The sequence below is a fragment of the Rhinolophus sinicus genome, chromosome 14 (assembly GCF_057876585.1).
Source record: "Rhinolophus sinicus isolate RSI-liver-muscle chromosome 14, RSI-T2T, whole genome shotgun sequence".
In the NCBI taxonomy this organism is placed as follows: Eukaryota; Metazoa; Chordata; class Mammalia; order Chiroptera; family Rhinolophidae; genus Rhinolophus; species Rhinolophus sinicus.
Window position 1 is genome coordinate 29,818,496 of NC_142514.1, and position 22,487 is coordinate 29,840,982.

The 22,487-nt window shown below is 40.2% G+C and overlaps 3 protein-coding genes across 21 annotated transcripts in view; 2 read left to right on the forward strand and 1 right to left on the reverse strand.

Annotated features, from left to right (window-relative positions):
- ZMYND12 (zinc finger MYND-type containing 12) overlaps positions 1-4,744 on the reverse strand; it is a 32,653-nt gene extending 27,909 nt beyond the window's left edge. The window contains exon 1 of one of the 4 annotated variants that reach the window (XM_019751154.3): positions 4,446-4,744. In XM_019751154.3, coding sequence (XP_019606713.1) covers positions 4,446-4,555 — 110 coding nt within the window. In that variant the 5' untranslated portion in view covers positions 4,556-4,744. The remainder of the gene's footprint in view (positions 1-4,445) is intronic. The other 3 variants (XM_074334536.2, XM_019751153.3, XM_074334537.2) reach the window with 3 other exon arrangements.
- Positions 4,745-4,818: 74 nt separating this feature from the next.
- PPCS (phosphopantothenoylcysteine synthetase) lies at positions 4,819-8,524 on the forward strand. Of its 4 annotated transcripts, none has more exons than XM_019751148.3 (3): positions 4,819-5,612; positions 5,782-5,885; positions 7,621-8,524. In XM_019751148.3, exons 1-3 carry the CDS (start codon positions 5,105-5,107, stop codon positions 7,942-7,944), a joined length of 936 nt encoding a protein of 311 aa, XP_019606707.1. In that variant the 5' UTR covers positions 4,819-5,104; the 3' UTR covers positions 7,945-8,524. The 4 variants fall into 4 exon arrangements, with proteins under 4 accessions (XP_019606707.1, XP_019606709.1, XP_074190639.1 ...); XM_019751150.3 differs by having other exon boundaries at positions 5,595-5,612; positions 7,616-8,524; XM_074334538.2 differs by lacking the exons at positions 4,819-5,612; positions 5,782-5,885 and adding an exon at positions 5,965-6,103.
- The window catches only part of CCDC30 (coiled-coil domain containing 30), a 95,710-nt gene continuing 79,190 nt past the window's right edge, over positions 5,968-22,487 (forward strand). For 2 of the 13 annotated variants that reach the window (XM_088791068.1, XM_088791076.1), the window contains exons 1-5: positions 10,878-11,463; positions 14,365-14,526; positions 15,352-15,407; positions 19,065-19,247; positions 21,337-21,457. In XM_088791068.1, the coding sequence (XP_088647194.1) occupies positions 19,230-19,247; positions 21,337-21,457 (139 nt within the window). In that variant the 5' untranslated portion in view covers positions 10,878-11,463; positions 14,365-14,526; positions 15,352-15,407; positions 19,065-19,229. Of the gene's footprint in view, positions 6,104-10,874; positions 11,815-14,364; positions 14,527-15,351; positions 15,408-17,540; positions 17,630-19,064; positions 19,248-21,336; positions 21,458-22,487 lie in introns of those variants that run through there. The other 11 variants (XM_088791075.1, XM_088791078.1, XM_088791077.1 and 8 more) reach the window with 9 other exon arrangements.

The following is a 22,487-nucleotide window of genomic DNA, read 5'->3' on the forward strand; positions in this document are numbered from 1 at the left end:
TGAAAGTGGGATACTGATGTGACCAACTATTATGATTGAATTATTTATTATACTTCGCCCATCAGAATTGAAGGGAGAAATAAATAATTGCTTCATGTTTTTGGGTTTTTTTCCCCCACGTTCACCTTTTTTTCAAATTGAGGTATAATTGACATATAACTGCTTCATGCATTATTAAGACTGTGAGATACATACAATCATGGGTTTTTGCATTTCTATTGACTGTTACACATTTTTACTTAAATGTGAAAAAGTTAACTGTTTGGTTCCATTTACACATATTCCCAAATAGGTAACAATAATCTAGGGCAGGGGTCAGCAAAGTTTTCTGTAAAGGGCCGGACAGTAAGTATTTTAGGCTTTGAGAACTATATGGTCTCTATTGCAACCACTCAACTCTGCTGTTCTAGCACAAAAGCAGTCAGACAATAAAACATAGCATCCTCTCTCCTTTCTTGCCTCTGGGACAACAGAAATGAAATAAAGTATATCTTTATAAACTGGGATTGCTTTCATAGAAATCACATAAAGCATTTTAAGGGTTTTTTTTTATAGACAATTATTGTAAACAAATCAATAAAAGCACTTAAAAGTCAGGATATGGAAATAGTGGAGCTCCACGGGGTGTTTAACAAACAAGGACTTGATGAGTAATTGTGTGAGTAATGGAAATATTACCTTACTTAGCTGTCTGAACTTTTGTTCCACGGAGAGTATTTGGCATGTCTTGCCTTTCTAAATAAAGTGAATTTTATTTATATATTTGTGAGCTCTCCCTTATTCATCTGTCTCACCCTTAACACCCAAAACATGGCCATGCATAAAGAAGGAGGTGAAAAATATGTTTTCAATCAGGGCTCACAATTCAGTAGCTTGTAAGGCTGACTTGTTTTGTTTGGCCATTATCAAGTTTTTAAAACTGAATTTAAATGTCTTTAGGCAGGGAATTCATTCTCCAGCTCACCACATACCCTACTGATTCCTTCTGTTGAGAATCACTTCACCATTTGTTTTCTCTTCCTGGCCAGCAAAGGCATTTTAATTTGTATCCCATAATGTTAAATGAAAGGAAAAATTATTGCAAATTACTCTTATCTATATGCTATGATTTGCTAACCTATAGTATTGAAGCCTCTTTTATCTGTCTGTAATACTTTAGTGTATACTTTAATAAAATTGCCTTTTTAAGAAAATGTTCTATTCCCTTGGAACAATATGGAAAGATATGCAGGAGATTACACAGAATATATAACATAAATGGATTTATAGAAAAAAAAAACACGGAAATTCACCAAAATGTCAGGTTATTAATCTCTGGGTATGGGATTATGGATTATTTTTCTTCTTTATTTTTTGTATTTTTAAGTTTTCTGCAGTGAGCATGAAGTACATGTATAATCAGGAAAAAAATTTTTTTGCAAAAAAAAAAAAACTTTCACAAATTAAAGCTGACTGTCCTTCCTGCGCTTCAAATTTGGTATGAGGAAAAAAATATATAAATATTGAGTGCCAGCTTGGTCCCAGGCACAGTGCTAGATACTTTACATTCAACCATGAAAACCCTGTGGGCGGGATCAAATATATGGTGATGGAAGGAGAACTGACTCTGGGTGGTGAACACACAATAGGATTTACAGATGATGTAACACAGAATTGTACACCTGAAATCTATGTAACTTTACTAACAATTGTTACCCCAATAGACTTTAATTAAAAAACAAACAAACAAACAGAAAAACAGCCAACCCTGTGAGGAAGAGTATATTAAAGCCCCCATTTTGGAGACATAGAAAAATTACCTCCGATTTACTATATAGAAAAATCTTGAAATTTCCAGGACACAAGGATATAGAAATGTGGAGAAAAGAGGGGGCGGTGAAGAAGAGAAGGCTTTAAAGAGAATTAAAAGGAGTGAAAGAAGAGAAAAGAAAATAATGGAAGATAAGAGCATAGGAAATGATGATTTATTCATGCATTCATCAAATATTTAGTTTCAACTATTTCAAGACACTTTGTTGGAGACTGTGGGGAGTACACAGATGGGCCTGACACAGATCAAAAGACAGCATACATACGATAGTTCTTCTACACATAGTCAACATAATGTCCTGTATTAATGGAGCATAATAAAATTGAGATAATGTGCTTGTCAACAAATAAAATGAAGAAGAGAAATAAGTCAACTGTGAGGTAGAGAGTAACTGTACAATGAGTTGAGAGGAAGAAGGAATTGCTTCCGAAGGGGCCAGGGGAAGATCTGGATGCTCATACTAGACAAAGGAGTCTAATCTTCCCAAGGGCCAGGTCGGTACTTAAAGTTGTGTACTGGCCAGATCTCCCAAGTGACCTGAAGGCCCCTCAAATTCTGTGTTCCCAATCCAGTCTGTCACCCACTACCTCCTCCCTCTGTGTTCCCTGACAAGTTAATAGGTTTATTATCCATTCAGAAGTTCATTTATTCAACAAATGATCACTGAGTGCCTGGTATGTGGGGGCACTAAGTGTCATGAAACACACAGATATTCAACCCGTAAACAGAAAAATATAAAAGCACAGGAAACGTGAAGAAAAAAATGAGAAAGGAAATGAGAGAGGAGTATTTAGACTGGGTTTTCTAGAAAGACTTCTTTGAAGAAGTAACATTTCTGATAACTGAAGGATGAAAGGCAACCAGAAAAATTCATGGTTGAAGGGGAGGTTCCCAGCAGAGGGAACAGCCTGGGCAAAGAAACTGAGAGAGCAAAGGACTTAGCAAATTAGAACTGAAAGAAAGTCTCTGTAACTACATCAAGGAAAAGAGGGGGTCGAGTGTGGTGGACAAATGAAGATACAGAGGTAATCAGGACTTTGTAGTTTCTGTTATAAATTCTGAACTGTATTCTAAATGCAAGAAAGTAACAGCAATGAAAATATGCCATCCTTGCCCTCATGAGGCATACAGCCTAGTGAGGAACACATTAAACAACTGATTTCAATCCGTGTCATAAATGTCAGGAGAGGAGACATGCAGAGTGCTGTACAGAGGAGGGACACCTAATTTAGTCTGAGAGAGGTATGTTTACTTTACACTGGGACCATTGCAACAACTTCTTAATCAGTTACGCAGCCTCCAGTGTCTACCTTCCAACACTGCTACCTGTCATCTTTACACAAATGAGAGCATGTCAAAACCATCGATGGCCTCCCACAGGATAAATTCCAAACTTTGATCTCATGTAACTGGCCCTCACCTTGATCTTTTTGGTTTAGACTCCTACTACTACTATTCACAAAGATTTTCAAACTTTTTTTTTTACTAAATCCATAATATGAAATACATTTTACCAGTACAAACACACATATGCACAGAAAGCACTAAAACAAAAGTTTCAAAAGATGATTCAAGTAGGGTTACTCTGATACTTTTTATTCTATTATTGTCTTAAAATGCTGGTTGTGATTTATTCATAATCTGCTAAAGGTCCTGCACTGCAGTTTGAAAAACAGTGACTGCTCCTTACACCACCAGCTTTTCTACCCAGCTCTCAATAAACTTTGTTCTTTCACCTTTCACCAAGGTAGTCCTGGATGTCCAGAGTACCCTACCCCTCCTTCTTATATTGTTCATTCACCTAGCAATTTCCTACTGACCTTTCAAGACTCAGCTCAAATGTTACTTCATCAGAGAACCTTTCCAGATAGTGCCCCAGTCACCATGCTTCCATCCTTACAGGTCCCAGGGAATAGCACACTCTGAGTGACAGCACTTGTCAGGTACCATGTATTATAATGACTTTATTTTTTAAACTAAAAGTTAGTCTGCTCTAGCTTAGGTTTCTGAAAGTCAGCAACCTAACTGTTTTATCTCAGGCCCCAAATAGGGTCTAATCTGAAACAAAGGTCAAGGAAAGTTTACGCTGAATAGATGAAAACTGATCTCATCTTGAACGACCCTCCCTGTCTTGACTGTGCACTAGACAAACGAGCCTTCTTTCTAGTCCGCAAACGCACCCAAGTCATTTCTCCCGCAGAGCCTTACCGCGCCACTCTGCCCAGCCATTTCCATGGCAGGCTGCTCCAACTTTAGTTTCAGATTAAGTCTACCCTCACAAAGGCAGTCTGCCCAACCTCCCATCACACGTCCTTTGTCTTTATGACATTTATCACTTTCTGAAATTATCTTGTTTTCTGTTTGCTTACTTATCGGTCTGCCGCATTTGAGAGTTAGCTCTTTGAGGGACATGGTCTGCAGAGTTCCCTCAGAAACTTCAGCACCTAGAACAGTGTATAGCACACAGTAGGTGCTCAACAAAACATCTGCAGACGAACGACTGAGTAGAAGAGGAGGCAGACGGCACAGAAGTCTTAGGGGCCTGTCTTGAAGCCGCCTTAAGGGAACCCAGGCCCAGACCAGTAACAGAGAGGGAGGGAGTTGAGGCGCCCAAGGGCCACATTTCGGGGCCTACCAGTAATAAGTGACTGTACAGGCCGCGCACACACGCTGGGCTGGAGCTTCGCAAACCTCACAGCAGAGCCGGCGCCCCTTAGGCACCGCCAGTGGGTAGATCACGTTCATGTTGCTGCCAGTGGCGTCGGTCTCTAGGACGGTTGCCTGGAGAGGATACGCCGGACGCCAGTGTCACATGACCACCAGGGGGCAGCCTCGTTCCCCGCATTTCAAGGGCGTGGGGGAGGCGTGGCTTGACTAGCACCTGGAGTGTGCGTGTGGGTTTACAAACAACCTTCGCTTCCCACAAGCCTCAAAGGTTAAATGGCCTGGCAATCTAATAACTCCAGCGGAGTTCAAGGGCAGGAAGATCTATACGGTGGCCGGAAAGAGTCAAATGGCCTGTTCTTTACCCAGGCTAGGAAACTACTAGTATGAGAGGGATGTGACCCTTCCAGATGCCTGCCCAGCCGACTCGTGTCTGTTTAGCATCAGTTTAGCAGCGGTAAGGGGCAGCACCACCACGCATTTCCAGACGTGAGGAAACCCGCAGCTGGCGTCCGGCGTAGGGTAGCAAACCCCGTCCTGTTATTGCGGCGGCGCCTAAGCCACGTGGGGCAGGGGGCGTGGCGCCGGCGGCCCCGCAGTGTGCGCAAGTGCGGGGGAGCCCCGAGACTCATGGCGGAAGCGGCCCTGGGTGCTGAGTTCCCCCAGCCCGCCGGTGTTGCGCGCTGGGCCGAGGTTATGGCTCGCTTCGCCGCCGGGCTGGGTGCGCAGGGCAGACGGGTGGTGTTGGTCACCTCCGGCGGCACCAAGGTCCCACTGGAAGCCCGGCCAGTGCGCTTCCTGGACAACTTCAGCAGCGGGCGGCGCGGTGCAACCTCGGCGGAGGCCTTCCTGGCTGCGGGCTACGGTGTCCTGTTCCTGTACCGTGCTCGCTCCGCTTTCCCCTTTGCCCACCGCTTCCCTCCCCAGACCTGGCTGTCGGCTCTGCGGCCCTCCAGCCGATCCCCTTCCGGCTTACTGAGCCTGGAGGTCGAGGAGAACGCACTCCCTGGCTTCGCTGCGGCTCTGCAGAGGTACCAGGAAGCTGCGGCTGCCGGCACCTTCCTGGCGGTCGAGTTCACCACTTTGACGGACTATTTGCATCTGCTGCAGGCTGCGGCCCAGGCGCTCAATCCGCTAGGTGCGTGCCCTAGGCGTCCATCGTTTATCCGGAGGCAGAGCCTTTCTCCCCAGACACTTACCCCTTTACAGCCTCATTACCCCTGGGTCTCATAGCCGGGGAATCTGAGTTGAAAAGGAGCTGATTCCATACCCCTCTCCGATTTATTACACTCTGCTTCTTTTCACAGGCCCTTCTGCGATGTTTTACCTGGCTGCGGCCGTGTCAGATTTCTATATTCCTGTCTCTGAAATGCCTGAACACAAGATCCAGTCATCTGGGGGCCCACTGCAGGTGATGGGCGCTTCTCTTCCAGAGATCTGATCCCCTATAACCAACCTTGGGTTAATTCCCTCTTGGTCTGGAGATGGCCTTTCTGCATTTCATATGTGCTAGGCACTGGGGCTACAGAGATGAATAAGACACCGCCCTTCCCCAAGGACCTCACAATCTAGTGAGGGAGCTGGACACAGACATAATTACAATACAGAGTGATAAATGTCCTAGTAGAGGTATGTACAAAGTAAAGTCAGCATGGGGTGAGTGAATCTTGGGGAAGTCAAGGAAGGCTTTCTGGAGATGACGTGAACTGAGTTTTAAAGATGAGCAGAGGGTATACCTGATAAAGTGGGGAAAGTCACTCCAGATGGAGTACACCCCGGGGGTTGGGAAATGGGCAATGACTGTGAACTGAAGTTGTTTGGTAAGTCTGGAGAGCAGGGAGAGGTGGGAGTGGAGGGCAGACTGAAGAAACAGCTTACTTCGTAGAAAACTTTCTATTCTTTCTTAAGGTGCTTGGACTTGGTCCTGTGGAGCCAAGGGAAACATAAGTAGGAGAATGAGATAGAGTTTTTGTTTGAGAACATTCTGATATCAGTATAAAAGGTGAATTAGACAGGCAGAGGGAGAGGCAAGTGAGGGTTGATTAAAATGGGGCTTATTGCTGTAGTTTAAGGAAGAGGTATGGGGTGGGAAGTAGTGTGGTTGACACGTTGAGATGATCTGACTTCTCGGAACCTGAAGCAATTCTTAGTCATTTATTACATAATACAAATAGAATTTAAATAGGAGGGACTCTACTTGGGGGGCACTTGCTGACTTTGTAGGATTGTTCATTTTCTTCAACAAATATTTATTTACTGAGTACCTACTATATGTCAGGCACTATTGCAGGACCTGGAAGATAAAGCAGTGAAAAGAAACATACTGTGTCTGGTGTAGCTTATACTCTACAGAGGAGGCAGTAAATAAGTCAAATGTGTATTATGTTAGGTAGTGATAAATGCTAAGGGGAAAAATTAAGTGCGGAATGGATATATGGTCCCTATCACACTTTCTAGTTTTTTGAGGGGAAATCCTGATGATTAGTTGTTTCACACTATTTAAATTCAGAGAGCATTAGTTTATCCTGTATTTTTCAGTTCTATCTTGAAAGTACGCTCAACATTCCCTTTCAAAGGGATTGAGAATGGTATAGTAGGAGTTTTGGTCAAGTGAAAATAAAGAAAATAAGTTCTGTTTCCCCAGTGCTAAGATGTGTTACAAGTGACAATTGTTTAATGGAATCAAATAGGCATTCTACCAGTGCAAGAAATATTTTAAGCTAAGAAGTTTAAAAATCCGACTTTGAGCTTCTGCCAAAGTAACTTTTGCATGAATAGATTATTTGCATTTATTTATTTGAGGGTTTGGTTTAAAAAATAAAGGGGAACGTTAGAGAAAGTGTGATGCTGTTCTTTAGGGTTCTACTAATGGTGATGAAGATGGCAGAGTAAGGCTGATTATTCATAAGACATTGTTTGCTCCAGAATATGTATGAAGCCTTGCAATTAGGCATTCTTACAAACCTGCAGAGCCAAAGCTTTTAAGCTAAACATTTAATATGCTTTGAAAAGTTTGACAATGAGAAATCCCACTTAAATTGACAATAGCCAAAAATCTTAGCCCCTGCTTCCTTAGTTTCCCATGAGATTGACCTGGTAGGTAGTGATCTGTGTTTGCTTATCAAGCTTTTGTTTTTCCAGTACAGATAACAATGAAGATGGTGCCAAAAATGCTTTTTCCTTTGGTTAAAGACTGGGCTCCCAAAGCATTTGTAATTTCCTTTAAGCTGGAGACTGACTCCTCCATCGTAATTGACCGTGCACGGAGTGCTTTGGAAGTTTATCGACATCAAGTGGTGGTGGCTAATATCCTTGAGTCACGACGATCCTTTGTGGTTATTGTAACCAAAGACTCAGAAACTAAGTTATTGCTATCAGAGGAAGAAGTAGAAAAAGGCATAGAGATAGAAGAGAAGATAGTAGTTGATCTTCAGTCTCGGCACACAGCCTTTATACAAAACAAAAACTGAAGGGTCAAAGGTTACAGGATTAAAAATTGTTTGGTGGACCAGGCCTCTTACAGATGGTGAGAACTAGAATAAATCCTTTACTTTCATAAAGACAGAGACAATGAAGGGAAAAAGTGAGTGGTGAGCAGGTGAACACGGTTTGGTATTTGTCCTTTAAAGGTAATTTCATACTCATTAAAAATGAAAAAAGCAAAGCAGTTATGATCGAACCACCTGACACACACGTCTGAATGTCATCTTGATTTTGAAAACGAACACGAGCTGTTTCTCACCTTTAAAACAAGAGCTTTCGGTTATCAGAGCCTCTGTTGTTAAAAACAAACAAAACAAAAAAAAAACAAGAGCTTATTGGGAATTATATTCCTCAAAAGACACATGTGGGGCCTGAATATCAACCTTCTTCATACTATTAAATGGTTATGGACGTATGGTTTGAAGATCAAATAGTTGCTGATGCTTACTGTGTGGTATGCCCTGATGATTATGAGGATTTAAAAGATTAACAATGAACATGTCTAGTTTGGGAAATGGATATATAAAGTGCAATAAAGTGTATACCCAAACGCTGACACAATGGAAAGGATGTTGTTTTTTGGGAATTTATCAAAGATGGGAGTAGAAGGGAGGGACACCTCCCTGAAGGTAGATTGCCTGTAGAATGATGAGCTTCCCACTACATTTACTTTTTGCTTTCTTGTCCTAGATTCACTCTATGTTTGACTTAACAATTTACCTTTCAAATATTTTAGGACTACTCTTCAGGGAAACCTAACCCCGGCTTCTACCAGGGGCCAGACAGGTACAATTGATGATCTCTACCCTGAAGGAAGCATTCAGTGTGGTAAAGACTGGACTTTGGAGTCACCTTAGCCAGGTTTGACCTCTCCAGCTGTACCAACTATTCTATAGACTTACACACCTGACTTAATTTCAGTTTCTTCATTTATAAAATGGGGATAAGAAGTCTCTGCAAAATAATGACATTTGTTGTGAGGATGAAATAAAACAGGGAAAAGAAAGGATTCCTCTGGTGCCTGGCACATAATTCATAATAAATGGTTGCAATTATTGTTTTCCTCACTTAGCAAGGCATTGTTATGCTGGTGCCCTGATCAATCCCTGAACTCTTGAGAAGTCTTCAAAGCTCTCTCTGTCCTGAGGGGCTTTGGGTTAGGAGTGCACAAGAAATGGAGTCCAGAAAAATCCCCTGAATAATCCATAGGATGGCCCAGAGCACAATTTGAAAAACTACCTTTGATAAGCAGGTAGAAGCAGGTACTGTACTTCACATAAATACTTGATTTAAAATGCAATTCATGATGTTTCTTGGAGTGAGTTGGGAAGGGTTGCCCAATGTATCTGATAATAGAGGTACAATAAATTGAAAAGATTTCAACAGAAGTTCCCAGATGCACTAAAATAACTCATTAAATTAGGAAGGTGACCTTGAGCAGAGGACAAATAACTGCAGTAATCAGGACTGTTCTGGAAGCAGCACTCCTATTGGACAAAATTTTTAAGTTAACTTAAGGTCCAATTGGCAAAACCTCAAAAGCAACAGGCTCTGCCAGCAGTGGCTGCAGTGCTGAAGGGATAGGAGGTAAAAGATTGATTTTCTTCCCTACATTTATAGCTTTATGTGACTGATGACTGTCGTCATCTTTGAATGTATAATGAAGATAAATAGAGTTAAAACTAGAAGTGATCTTAATATTTGTTTTTACCATTATTTCCCTTGGGAACTATTTACTATTGTTTTGTTATGCTTAAACAACCACCGCTTCCCCATGTGGAATTATTTAAAGTGTTTTGCCATTTTGTTTAGTTTCCATTTTGAGCACTTAAACAGTATTCATACGTTAAAATTCCAAGAGATTTTTGTTATTTTTTAACAGCAAATGGAAATGTACAAAGAAAAATAATGAAAAGGAACACAAGTCAATGAGCAAATGAGAAGGAAATTGAGCTAGATTGGAGAACCAAGGAATATTTCCCTTGAGAAAGTGACCCTTGTACTGATAAGTAGGAGTTACTTAGGCTTGAGGTGATAGTAGTATTTTAGATCAGAGAGAAAAAAAAAATAGTTGCAAGTGCTCTTATGCCAGAGGGAGAGGTTGAAGCACTTATAGAAAGTAAGATCCGTTCAGAACTGACAGAGCTTTGGAAAGGATCCTATGGGGAACGAGAATAAGACAAGAAATGTAAGTCCGTGTTTGGGATACCAGAAAAGGAAGGGCCCCCTAAACAAGAGTAAAGTCGAGCTTTGCTGAACTAACTAGAATCTTGCAATAAACGCATTTAAATGAAGATACTAACTGAGCCTCTGTTAAATTTTGTGTTATTTAGAAATTTTTATTTTGCATTATATAGGCGGAGGAACGCATTACCTAAAACAAATTTTCAGTGCTTGGGACTCTAAAGGATTTCAGCCTTAGGAATAATTCTAGGCAAGTCCGGTTTCTTCACTTTTACAATAATAAGTCGAGTCCAAAAATGTGATTTGTTCTACGTGTCCCAGGTAGTTACAGATCTAGGCCTAAAATTCATGACTCCTGACCTAGCATCGTCTCCCTTTTAAAAATGAAGTTACTCCTAGAAAAATAAATCCAGTGTTATTATGAGGGAGCTCTAGATAATGTCTGGCTGGAAGCTATTTGAGAACTATAAATGCCGGGTAACAAAAATGTTATCCTTTAAGTTGCGAATGCACGCCGTGACGTTACCATGGTTACTACAAAGCCAATGGAATGAGTTGTACCTTCGGTTCTGTCCGAAATGCCCTGCCCCAAAGGCCAATGGTGTGCACCATAACAATGATCTTCACAGGAAGAACAGCAGCTGAGCCAATGGGGCACGTCCTTTCTATGATTCCCGCCGGAAGGACGCTTTAGCGTCTCTGCAGCCAGCGCGGTTGCTATGACGCCCGGCGCTCAGTTGGCACCTGCCCCTCGCAGCCCTGCAGCGGTGGAGTGGTGGAGCCGATGGACCCCGGACCCTCACTGCACTCTTCAAAAGGCAATTTCCTGCCTACTTCCTGATGTTCCTGCCTCAGTCCTGAGAAGGAAAGCACCTGTTCTCCGTTCTTTTTCAGCATTCCAGGTCTTTCCCGTTACTCTCCCTACTATGGCCGGGAACTGCAGGAGGAAAGCTTCTCCCTTGGCTCAGCCTTTCTAGCTGCGCAGGCTGGAGTGATTCTACCTGAAAAAGGATTCGCCGGTTCTGGGACCCAAAAGCCACCGGCACTGAGAATTAGGCTGCTTCTCTTAGAGGACACCCCAGTCAGTTAGATAGATGTTCCTTTTCTCGCTCTCCAGGCGAAGACTCACCCCTGCACTGACGACTGATAAGTCTGAAGCTCCAGGCCATCACAAATCCACGAAGCCACTGCTTCCCCGGTTGTAGGCCGGTGAACAAGGAACTGCCGTTTTCTGCTTTGTTGCCCTGTGTTCGTCATGGGGAACCTTCATTCCCAGTGAAGCTCTGGAGGCCTTTTGTATCCTCAGCATAAGACATCATCAAGTTAGTTACCTACTGCTTTAAGCTACAACCTCATCCACTTCTCTCATCACTCTGAGTGCCAGTTTTCTGATTCTGCTCATTCCACAGCCATTTTCACCCTCCCTCTGCCATGCAGCACATTACTGAATGTCCATTCGTCTCCACCACCTGTCATCTACAGGATACCTCCTTCTGCTTTCCTGCTTCAAAGCTCTGGGGAGCTAAGTATTTCGAATTCTTCAGGCCTGGAACCATCTGGAAGATTTTCTCTGTTTCTCCTCACTATGGCAAGCTTTCTGTCTTGGGTAAACTAGAGACTAGAATGGAGCAGTGCACATTGGTGAATACGAGCAGTAAATTGTTACAAGCCTAGTGAGTTTTGAAAATGGAGGGGGGAAAAAATCAAAATGCATTTTTGGGTCCATCTCAGGCTTATATAAAGAAAGTTTGTCCCTTGCTTAAGTGAATGCTTTGTTAGGCATACATTTTAGTGATGTATTCATGCATGTGAAAAGATCATTCAGAACGATCATGTAACAGGATTTCAACTTGAAGCCCATATGAACACAACACCTTGATAGGATAGAATTTTTGTAAAGGAGATGCTTGAAACAGTTCTTGTGCCTCCTCTTCACGTCAGTTTCTTAATCAGAAAACATTCTTTGTAATGTGAGCCAAGAAACAATGAGGAGTGATTGGAAATAAATAGTTTTGGCAAGGGAGCAGACTTAATAGTCCTAAAAAGACTAGAACAGAGGGCTGTAAAAATAGAATAAGATTCACTTAGAGCCAGTGCAATTGTATTTTAGCTTGGAAAACTTTATTTGTCTTAAAATATGTGGTCCTTATTGAGTCTTACTAATTCTTCATTATTCAGGTTTAAATGTAAACCTATTTTGAAGATATGCAAAGTGTACATTTTAACAGGTATTTTGGGGGCTAGAAGGATGTGGATTTTTATTTCTCAGGCCAGTTACAGGAATTATTTGTGATATCTGATGCTTGATGCCAGGTCAGTTTTCCAAATACTGAGAAATTCAGCTTTCTCTCCTATAATAGATTGGAAAAGAAAAAACAAGTCCTGAGCTTTTTCAATGTTTTGCATTAAATGGGTACTGAATAAATTCTAATTCTTGGAAACGGGCTGTTAGATGCTATATTGTAAGGAGCTTTCCTTTCCCCTTCCAATATGTATTTATTGAACAAACATCATTATGGCCATTTAACATAACTTAAAATTTTTATTTTCTCTTACCCTAGTAGTAGTTCCAAACCTGGAGGGTGATTTTGTCCCCCAAGAGCATTTGGCAATGCATAGAGACATTTTTAGTTGTCACAACTGGGGATATGTTACTGGCATTTAGTTGACAGAGAACAGGGATACTACTATACATCCTGCTGTGTACAGAAGATCCCCCCACAACATATTAGCCAGCCCTAAATGGGAGTCATGCCAAAGTTGAGAAACCCTGTCCTAATATATCAACAGTTCATTTTTCTGTTCTGTGTCAGTCTTTGCTCATGTGTGTACATTTTTACATAGTTACAATTATAATGTACATTTCATCTTTCTTTTTCACTTAATTTTTTATTTTAAGCATTTCAACATTGCTACATTGTTTTTAACTTTTTTAAAAGTATTTTTCTCGTTTTATTTGGAAACTGAAACGGAAGAAACAGTATAATATGTATTGTATTTAAGATGTCAGTAAGTTTTAAGTTATATTTGTGTAGAAGGAAGAAAGAAGCGTTAGGGTGAATAATTTGAATGGATATTTCAGTTTTTGTGGCCATGCTATTTCCTTTGTTCCCTAGGGTCACTCAAAGGTCTTGGGATCCAAAGCTCATCCTTTGCTCAGAGCCAGAATATTTATAATTCAGAGCTGTAGCGTGAGGTGTGGTCCTGGCTGCTGTGCTGTAGTTGGATGGCACCTGCTAGGAGAAATAAGAACAAGTAGAAATGGCTCTTTACCCATTTGCCTTGCCCTCTTCCCATTTAAAATTCCTCATCTCTGTCTCAGTTTGCTTTGACAACTTTACGACTTCATTGTTTACATTTAGAAGTTTTTGACAGACCCAAAACACTATAGGATGTGCTTCTTTCCAAACAGTGGCCTTTTAAGATACTTAATGAGCATTTATTTAGCATCTACGTTCTAGAGAATAGTATGCTTGTATACTTTGTTATGTTAAGCACAGTTTAGATGTCAGAACATTTATAATTCAAAGAATGGATTTATATTACCTCAAGATCTGCTTTTTTAGAATTTTCAAATTACGCAACCATTGGGTCTCAATAAATTGACTGGTCCCTAGTATTCAAAGTCATGAAAATATAAGCAGCATGACGGGGGTCAATAAGCATGAAAGGCTAATGTCAAGGTATGGCAGAAGATGGGACAAGAGAGACAAGCAGGAAACAGATTGTGAAGAATCTCTGTTGCCAAGCTAAGGGGTTTGACCTCTTTCTGAAAGCAATGGGAAGGTTAAGTAGCAAGTGATTTGCATTCAGATGGATCAGGCTGAGAACTTTGTAGAGTACAGATCGGATGGGGGCAGCCTGGAAGCAGGGAAGTCAGTTGAGGAAGCTATTACACTAAACTGGGCAAATAGTGAAGAGAACCTCTATTAAGGTACCAGCCTTAGACATGGTGAAGATGACTTAGAAAATAATAAAAGGTGTAGATTCTAAAACCTCAGGAACTGGTTGTACATGAGAGTGGGATGAATACAAGGAAGGGGCCCAGGATGACTTCCAGGTTTCTGGCTTGGGAAACGATATTGATGGTGATTTTATTACCTGGAATACAGGAGGAGGAACAGGTGTAAGAGAAAGATGATTGGATTGTTCAAACCGAGTTGTTCACTAGACAGTCGAGATGCATTGCTCTTAAATAGACTTATTTTATATTGCCTTCCTAGCCTACATCCTCTTTTTTGGAACTTGTACCTTTCTGCCAATCCTTGCTTAACCAGGAGGCCTTGGTGGCCATCTTTGCACCCCTACTTGCAACCTCTTCCAGCCACAACTGACTGAATGAGGATTATACAACTAACTTCAGAGAGAGGGACACAATTCATTGGGTGAGCAACAAATAATTGTCTCTCATAACTTTGAACTAAGAGATCAAGAACAGAAATGGCTTAATCTGAAAAGTCATGTTGATTTAGGACCTGAATGGCTGTTTTCAGCCTTGCTGATGAACAAGCAGAGGAAGCCCATCTATATAGAAAAGCAAGTTAATGAGGGCTGATTCATACGGAAACCCAGAGATGAAGGACCCAATAGGTCAGGATAGATTAGTAATGGCTGTCCAGTTCCGTATCCACTTCCAATGTAGTCATTTTTAGTTTGTAGCATATGCCCTTGTATCTTATTCTTTTAGTAACCCTCCTTTAGTTTTTGGGATTGGTTGGCTGTGAGGGACAGAAGCCTCAAAATAATAATAGCTTAAGAAAGATAGAAATTTATTTCACATAAAAGTCAAGAAAAAAGCAGTTCATAACTGATAGGGCAGCATCTTGAAATTGTCAGACTCAGATTTCTTCTTTGAGTCTTAATAGTGTATCATCTATTGTGGCTTCCATGGTGTCCAGGACGGCTAATCAAGCTTCACCTATCTTGTCTGCATTCCAGCCAGTAGAAAGGAGGAATGAGTGAGGAAGAGAGGTCATCCTGTTCCTTTAAGGATACTTCCTAGAGTTGGCACACAATTCCATTTATTAATACATCCCATGCTCAGAACTTAGTCACATGGCTGTTTCTAGCCAGAAGGTGATCAGTCAAACAATTAGATGTCTTATTTCTGTGGAAAAAGGGTGAATAAATATTCAAGGACAACTGGCAATCTCTGCCACATGCACTTGTATTTGTTCTAACTTCAGTGTGTTTCTTGCCACTTTTTCTAGAAAAATCTGGAGTTTAGCAGAGATGGATTATTTAATCCTCCAAACAACCCAATGAGGTAGGCATTGCTATTTTATCCATTTTATTTTGGGAAAATCAGAGTTTAAAGAAATTAGATGACTTGTCTAAGTCACACAGCTAGAACGGGGTTTGAACCAAGGTATGTCAGATTCCCATGCCCAAGCTATCAATCACCATGATAGTGAGAAAGTCAGAGAGCCAAAGGCAGTGTTCTTAGCAATGGTGGCATTGGAAGGGTCTATGGAAGAAGAGGAGCTCAGGAAGAACACAGAGAAACAAAGGCCGAAGAGGTCAGAGTTAAAACAGGAGTAAGTGACATCACAGAATAGAGAAAAGAGATACTTTCAAGAAAGGAGTGAACATATGCTGCAGAAAGATCATATATAAAAATAAAAGAAATGTGTCTGATTGGATTTGGCATTTTGAAGGTCATTGTTGACTGAGTTTGAGTACAGTGGTAAAAGCAGAAGCCAAAATATAGTGATTTGAGGAGTGGAAGACAAATTAGAGGACGATAGCTCAAGGGGGATGTGGTCGGATCAAGGTTATTTTTCTGTCTTCATTTTTAAGATCAGAGACATATTGAGCCAAGGGCAAGCAAGGCAGTATAAATAATGAGTACAGATAATGAGCATACAGAAGAGAAAATGCTTTCTTGAGGAAGCAGTATGGGATGGGATCCAGAACAGGTGAAGGATTAGTTTTGATCAGGAGGATGGAAAGCTCTTCCACCGAGAAGGGAAAGAGGACAGATGTCTAAAAGTGAATGTTAGTATGTTGGTGACAGTAGAAGAAACACAGTTTTATCATGACCTTAGTTTTGCTAGTGCTGTGGGAGACAAGGTCATCTGCCAAAAGAGGGGCAAGGTGGAAGTTCTGAATAGTTGCTGAGTGAAATGGTAGCAGAAGCTGGTAGAGATAGAATGACCCATGCAAATAGAGAAGCTTGGCTCAGGCTACAGACCGTGAGTTTGTAGTGGCTCCAGTCTGTATGTATATTTTCCTTTACTAGCACTTAGCATACTAAAATAGGTAGAGAATAGTCAAATTGTCGAACTTTTCCAGGGCCGGGATTTGCAAGGAAGGTAAGACAAGTAGCAGGGTAATCGGAGACATTGGTGAGAGACTGAAATGATCAATGGGTCTAGGCTTGAAGGAGAAAACCAAAGAGAATCTAGCAGTTTGAGAGAGGATGTAATGGTCCAGGAACTGGAGGTCTCACAGTAATTGTATAATAAGTATAGTTTCAGAGAGCAACCACGTCACACCCATTAGTATGGCTGTTCTGTATATTTTTATGGAAGTTCCTCAAAAAGTTAAACACAGAATTATATATCCAGCAATTTCATTCCTAGGTACACAGTCAAAACAATTGAAATCGAACAGACACTTGTACACCAGTGTTCATAGCAGCGTTAAGCACAATAGTCAAAAGGTGGCAGCAACCCAAATATCCACTAACAGATGAATGGATTAACAAAATACATACAATGAAATATTATTCAGCCTTAAAAAGAAAGGAAATTCTGATAGATGCTGTAAAGTGGATGAACCTTGAAGACATGCTAAGTGAAATAAGCCAGAAACAAAGGAACCAAAATTATGATTCCACCCATATGAGGTACCTAGAATATGGAGATTTGTAGAGACAGGAAGTAGAATACAGGTTACCAGGGGTTGGGGAAGGGAGAAATGGGGAATTATTGTTTAATGGGTACTGAGTTTATGTTTGGGATAATGAAAAAATCTGAAAATGGATAGTGGTGATGGTTATACAACATTGTGAATGTACTTAATGCCATTGAATTCTACAATTGAGAATGGTTAAAATGGTCAATTTTAGGTTTCATATATTTAACAGAGAGGGAGAGGGAGATGGTGAGAGAGAGACGGAGAGAGAGAGAGAGAGAGAGAGAGAGAGAGAGAGGGAGAGAGAGAGAGAGACAGAGAGAGAGAGAGCAGGACGTATAGAAGGTGGTGGTCAGAGTGGGACATTTGGAGTTTAGAATTGCAGGATTTCAATAGTAGTTCAGATGATGACAAGGGGTTTGGAGGTAGCCCCGGGGATGGGCAGCTAAATAGAATGGAGATTAATAGCACTGGCTCTGGGAGGGCGGTGAAGTCTAGGAGCTTGGATGAGTCAGTCATGCACTTGGATATTGACCTACAGCCTTCACGGTCCTGAGCAGCAAGCCCCCTTTGCTGTATTCCTGCTCACCCTGTGATACCCACAGTCTCCTAGAAGCCAAGGATCCAAAGGTATTCTCAAAACCCCTATCTCCTTTTCCTTTCAGTATTCTCCAACCTAAGACTCTCCCACTCCACCTTTACAACATGGGGTACGGGATTGTGCTACTCTCTGGGAGGAAGAAACCCACAGTACATGATTTGTAATAATTCTTACATTTATTTTCTAACAGCGCACAATCTCATTAGTTTATCACAACTTGTTTTAACATTTTGGTATATTTGCTTCCTGTCTTTTCCTTACATGTCTGGTTTTCCCACAGTTGTAATACTTTTGCATTCTGCTTTTTCTCTTATTATAATATAGGCATTTTTCCATATTACCAAATAGGCCTCATAGGATGCTATATATTCCTAGTGTCGGCTCTCTGATACCCAAGACTAAAACCACAAGTTACTGAATAGTGCTCAGAGACCCTGTAGGGAGAAGGAGGACATGAGTGGGGACTGGACGATGTGGGTGAGGCAGGGAGGAGCATGAGAAGATTTTTAGGTACAGGTCATGGGGAGGACACTTACGGGTACAAAGATTCAAACCTGGGTCCTTTTTTCTTTCAATGTGAATATCAGATGATAACTGAAATTCTATATATTGTCCACCAAAAACTGGTGATATGAAAATAATAAGACTGGAAAACTTAGCAAGAAAGTAGAAAAATAATAAAAATTTAATTTTGCTGTTAGGAAAGCAAAGCTAGATAGAATTAGGTGGACTAGCTGCAGTCCAACAATACTTATGCTTATCACTACAATTTGGGTCAGATTGACTTGGTTAAAAGTTGTGTTTGATTATAACAAGTCTTATTCATGGTTACTGGTTCTAGTAACACAGATACCACTTCATCAATCAGCAGACATTTCTCTTTCACCCATCGTGTATTGCAAGCTATTACATAGCATCATTACTTAGAGCGAGACATTTTAGAAGAGAGCCGAATGACTTCGACGTTAACAAAAATGATAAGATATGTTCTGTGAGCAAAAGAATTCCTTGATAGTACAGAATTAGTGAGCTCTCTTGCCTCTAAAGGAATGCTTTTATTTCTAAATATTCAATAGATGAAACAAAGGCTTCTTTGGAATTTATAACATTGCAAGGGACCTGTGGGAGATTTTCAGATTATTAAACTGCAAACTTTAGAACTGGGCAGACAAAAAAGCTTGCATTTTTTTAAAAACACTCTACCATACATTTGTATGATATATGCCATGTCAGTTCTTATTTTAGAACATATACAGCTATTCAAAGCATTAGTTTTTTGTATTGTTAGCTATTTCCTGTAAGTGCACATGATAACTGGGTAACGTAACCATTGATTAATGGGAAAACTAAACTATGTAGAGTCTAATCCTGGGCATATATACATATCAGATTTCTTGCATGCTCAGTTGTATAGTGTGTGTGTATACGTGTGTACACACACATATGCTTCTCTCTTCTATCAAGGGAAAAGTTCAAGTAGAAGACATACTTCACCATTTCAAGAAAGAAGGAACTGAACCTCATGCTACTACGGAAGAACCACTCTATTTTGTCTAGTGCTTATTCTAGCACAGTAAAGACAGGCTGAGGACTGCTACCAGAAGTCTAGAAGAGCTTTCAGTGAAAGACATGGAAGACATGAAAGAAGTAAGAGCTAATAGCAAAGTTCTAAGATACCCATGGTTTTGTTCATTGTCCATTAAGTTAACACATTAAAAACCAACGTTTGAATATCACTGTATAGCTTGCAAAGCACTCACATGTACCTTTTGTTTTTCATGAGCTATATCAACAGCTCTGTATTGGTTTCCAATAGACTACATGTAGGATGTTGCCCAGAGATGACTGGTTGAACATCCAAATAGGTCTGTTCATGGTGGCTTTCATTATCTTGGTAAATTCCTCCTTGTCTCAATAACTAACCCTATAGCTAACTCTCTTGGTTGTTGGCTTAGAAATCTGAGTGGATCTGCTTCTCAAAGGTGAACTTGCATTAACTAAACTCACAGAGAAGTTTGTAGAAAAAGAGATGCCAGCTTATTAATTGGCAGAAATATAATTGCGAGAGGAACCAGGTAATATGTCTGGCTGATGCCTTCACTCCCTACAGGCACACTAAATAGGAAGCCAACTTTTAATCATACTCATATGTTTACTTGGTATACACATGATTCTAAAATTTTATAGTACTAATTAAGATAGCCAGATTTACAAAATAGGGCTATTTATACCTGCCCTTATTTCTGGATCTTGTTAATATCTCGGACCAGTGTACCTAGCCCTTTGATGACTAAATAATGGCATCTTTTGACTCTCTTATCACTCTTTGATGTTTCCAGTACTGATCAACCTACTTTCTGACATGTTCTTTCTTTAAATGAGTTAATTCTCTCAGCTTGCTTGGAATTCACTCTGCTGTGTCTCCCCATCTCAGTACAGATTGGTAACTTGTTGATTTTTAAATTTAACTCTTAGAAGGCAATCTGATTTCCAGACTCTTAAAGAGGGATGTTTCTCCTTCAGAACAAAAGCAAGATAGCATAATAGACCATGCACTTTAACATGAGGTAGATGGGGGTGAAAAATTGCCTGTAGCACTATCTCTCTGGATAACCTTAGGCAAGTAACTTAACTTCTTTGAACTTGAAATTCCTCATCTGTGAGATGAGGATGATAATAGTTTCTTCAAAAGGATTTGTGAGGTTTACACAAGGGAATGTGTATAAAACATTTCACACACGTATTTGACACCTAACAAGTACCCCGTAAAGCGTAGCTATGATTATTAGAAATAGATACTATTCTTCCTGCCATTTTAAAGAGGAGGAAACTGAAGATTACCAGGAAGTTATAAAGTTAGACTGCAATCCTGTGTCCCTTATATACCATTAAACTTTTTGTTCATATTCTGAGGAGCTGTGCAATAGGCTTCAAAACAATTCAGCAAAATGTAATTCAGTTATTCCGGGAGTCTGCTTCTAATCAATCTGGCAGTAGGTAGGGGCTCAGTCTCTGGTTCTGGCTGGCCCTCCCGAGTGTGCAGCCCAGCTCTTTCCTTTATTGTTGCATGACAAGGCAAGCCCCTTAGCCTTTTCCAGGCTGCTTCCTCACCTATAAAGTGGGAGGCTAATAGTCCCATAGGGTTGTGGTGAAAATTAAGTATTTCATATCCTTAACACAATGCCTGATGCATATACTTAGCTTTCAATCTGTTGTTTTTAGCCATATAAAAGTACCTTTTGTGAAGCCGCCATATTAACCAGAAACTATTTTTAAAGAACACCCAACAATTTATTTTAATAGATTGTCTCCTATTAACATTTCAGACATCTTAATCCGTTTTAGCATAGGAATATAAACGTAATTGTTGTGTAAATTTTTCTCTGTTCATGGATATCATGACCATATTTCCTAAACCATAGATAAGAAGATTTGATTTGAAACTTGATATATAAGTGGGAAAAAATATTAGTGATAGTGACTGTCATAAAATTTGTGTTTACGTGTCATCATGTCTATGAGAAATGGTAATCTTTTAACATAAAACAGATGGAAGGAAGTTTAGAGAGAGAGACCTACACTTAAGGAAAACTGAGTTTTCTGTTTGTTTCTCAGATTATAGACATGATAGTGTGGTAATCTCTTAATGGCTCTTTCACTTAATAGACTTTTCATATGGGTTAAAATATCAACCATGGACTACTAAGAGTAAAAAAATGTATTATTTTCTTTTTAGGTGGAAAATTATGCAAACCTTGTCTGTAATTTACCCGAGGAAAGAGAAACATTTTCTCATGGTTATGAAAAGGAAAACAAACATCTTATACATGAGTTTAAAGAGCTCCAACTCAAACAGGGTAATTTCTCCTTTTGTAAAAATGTAAATTTTAATTTTTTTCTAATTATAAATATTAATATGTGACAATTATAGAAAACTTGGAAAATGTATAAAAGTAGAAGAAAGGGAAAAATTAGTCTATGTCCTTCAATTTGCAAAAGTACATGTAATGTTTTAGATGTATTTTTCGCCTGCCTTTTTAAAGTATGTATTCTGCAATATGTGTGAGCGAATGCAGAATGGTTATTTCCATCAATGTCTATGACAGCTCTTACCATAGTGTGTCATAATTACCTGTGTCAGCTTCTCTGGGGCAGAGATTATATCCCTGTCTCAGTGGTTTCTGTGTTCCCCGTAGCACCTGCCTTACAAAGTACTTAGCATATTAAAGACTCAGGAAATATTTATGAAGTACTCCAAAGCTATAAGGGAAAATACAGATAGGATCCCTTTGTAATATCTCCTTTGTTTGGCTCCACAAATTATAATTATCACATGTGGTCAGTGATTATATTTCTTATTTTCACACACATTTATTATTTTCTTTGCTCAGCATTTTTCCTTGCATCTCAGATATTCCATTGGAATCATTTTTCTTTTAGAATTTCCTTTTATTAGGGTCTGTTGATGGAAAAGTTGTTTTCCTTTATTTTGAATCGCAGGTGTAGGGAAGGTTGAGGTGATCATAGGACATATTTCACATATTTCTACATTCTTGTTTCTTCCCCCCCCCCCTTGTTTTCCATTGTATATATTGTGTTTTTCTTCTGTTGGTTTAAAAGTTTGCATTCTATTTTGGTTCATATAGTGGTTGCGTTTTGAGAGTTTTCTTTCATTTCTTCCAGCATTTTCAGTTATTCTCAGCAGGAGGGTTATCAGGGCTCTAATCAGCCGCACTGTAAGAAACAGAAGCGACTGTATGAGCTGCTGCCGGCATAAATTAGCTTGTGAAGGATTGGTGAGAAGGGGAATGATGTCATTGTAATAGGGAAGTTCACACAGTTTCCCCAGCGTGTTAATGATTCACGCCACCAGCGAGCCTTGAACTT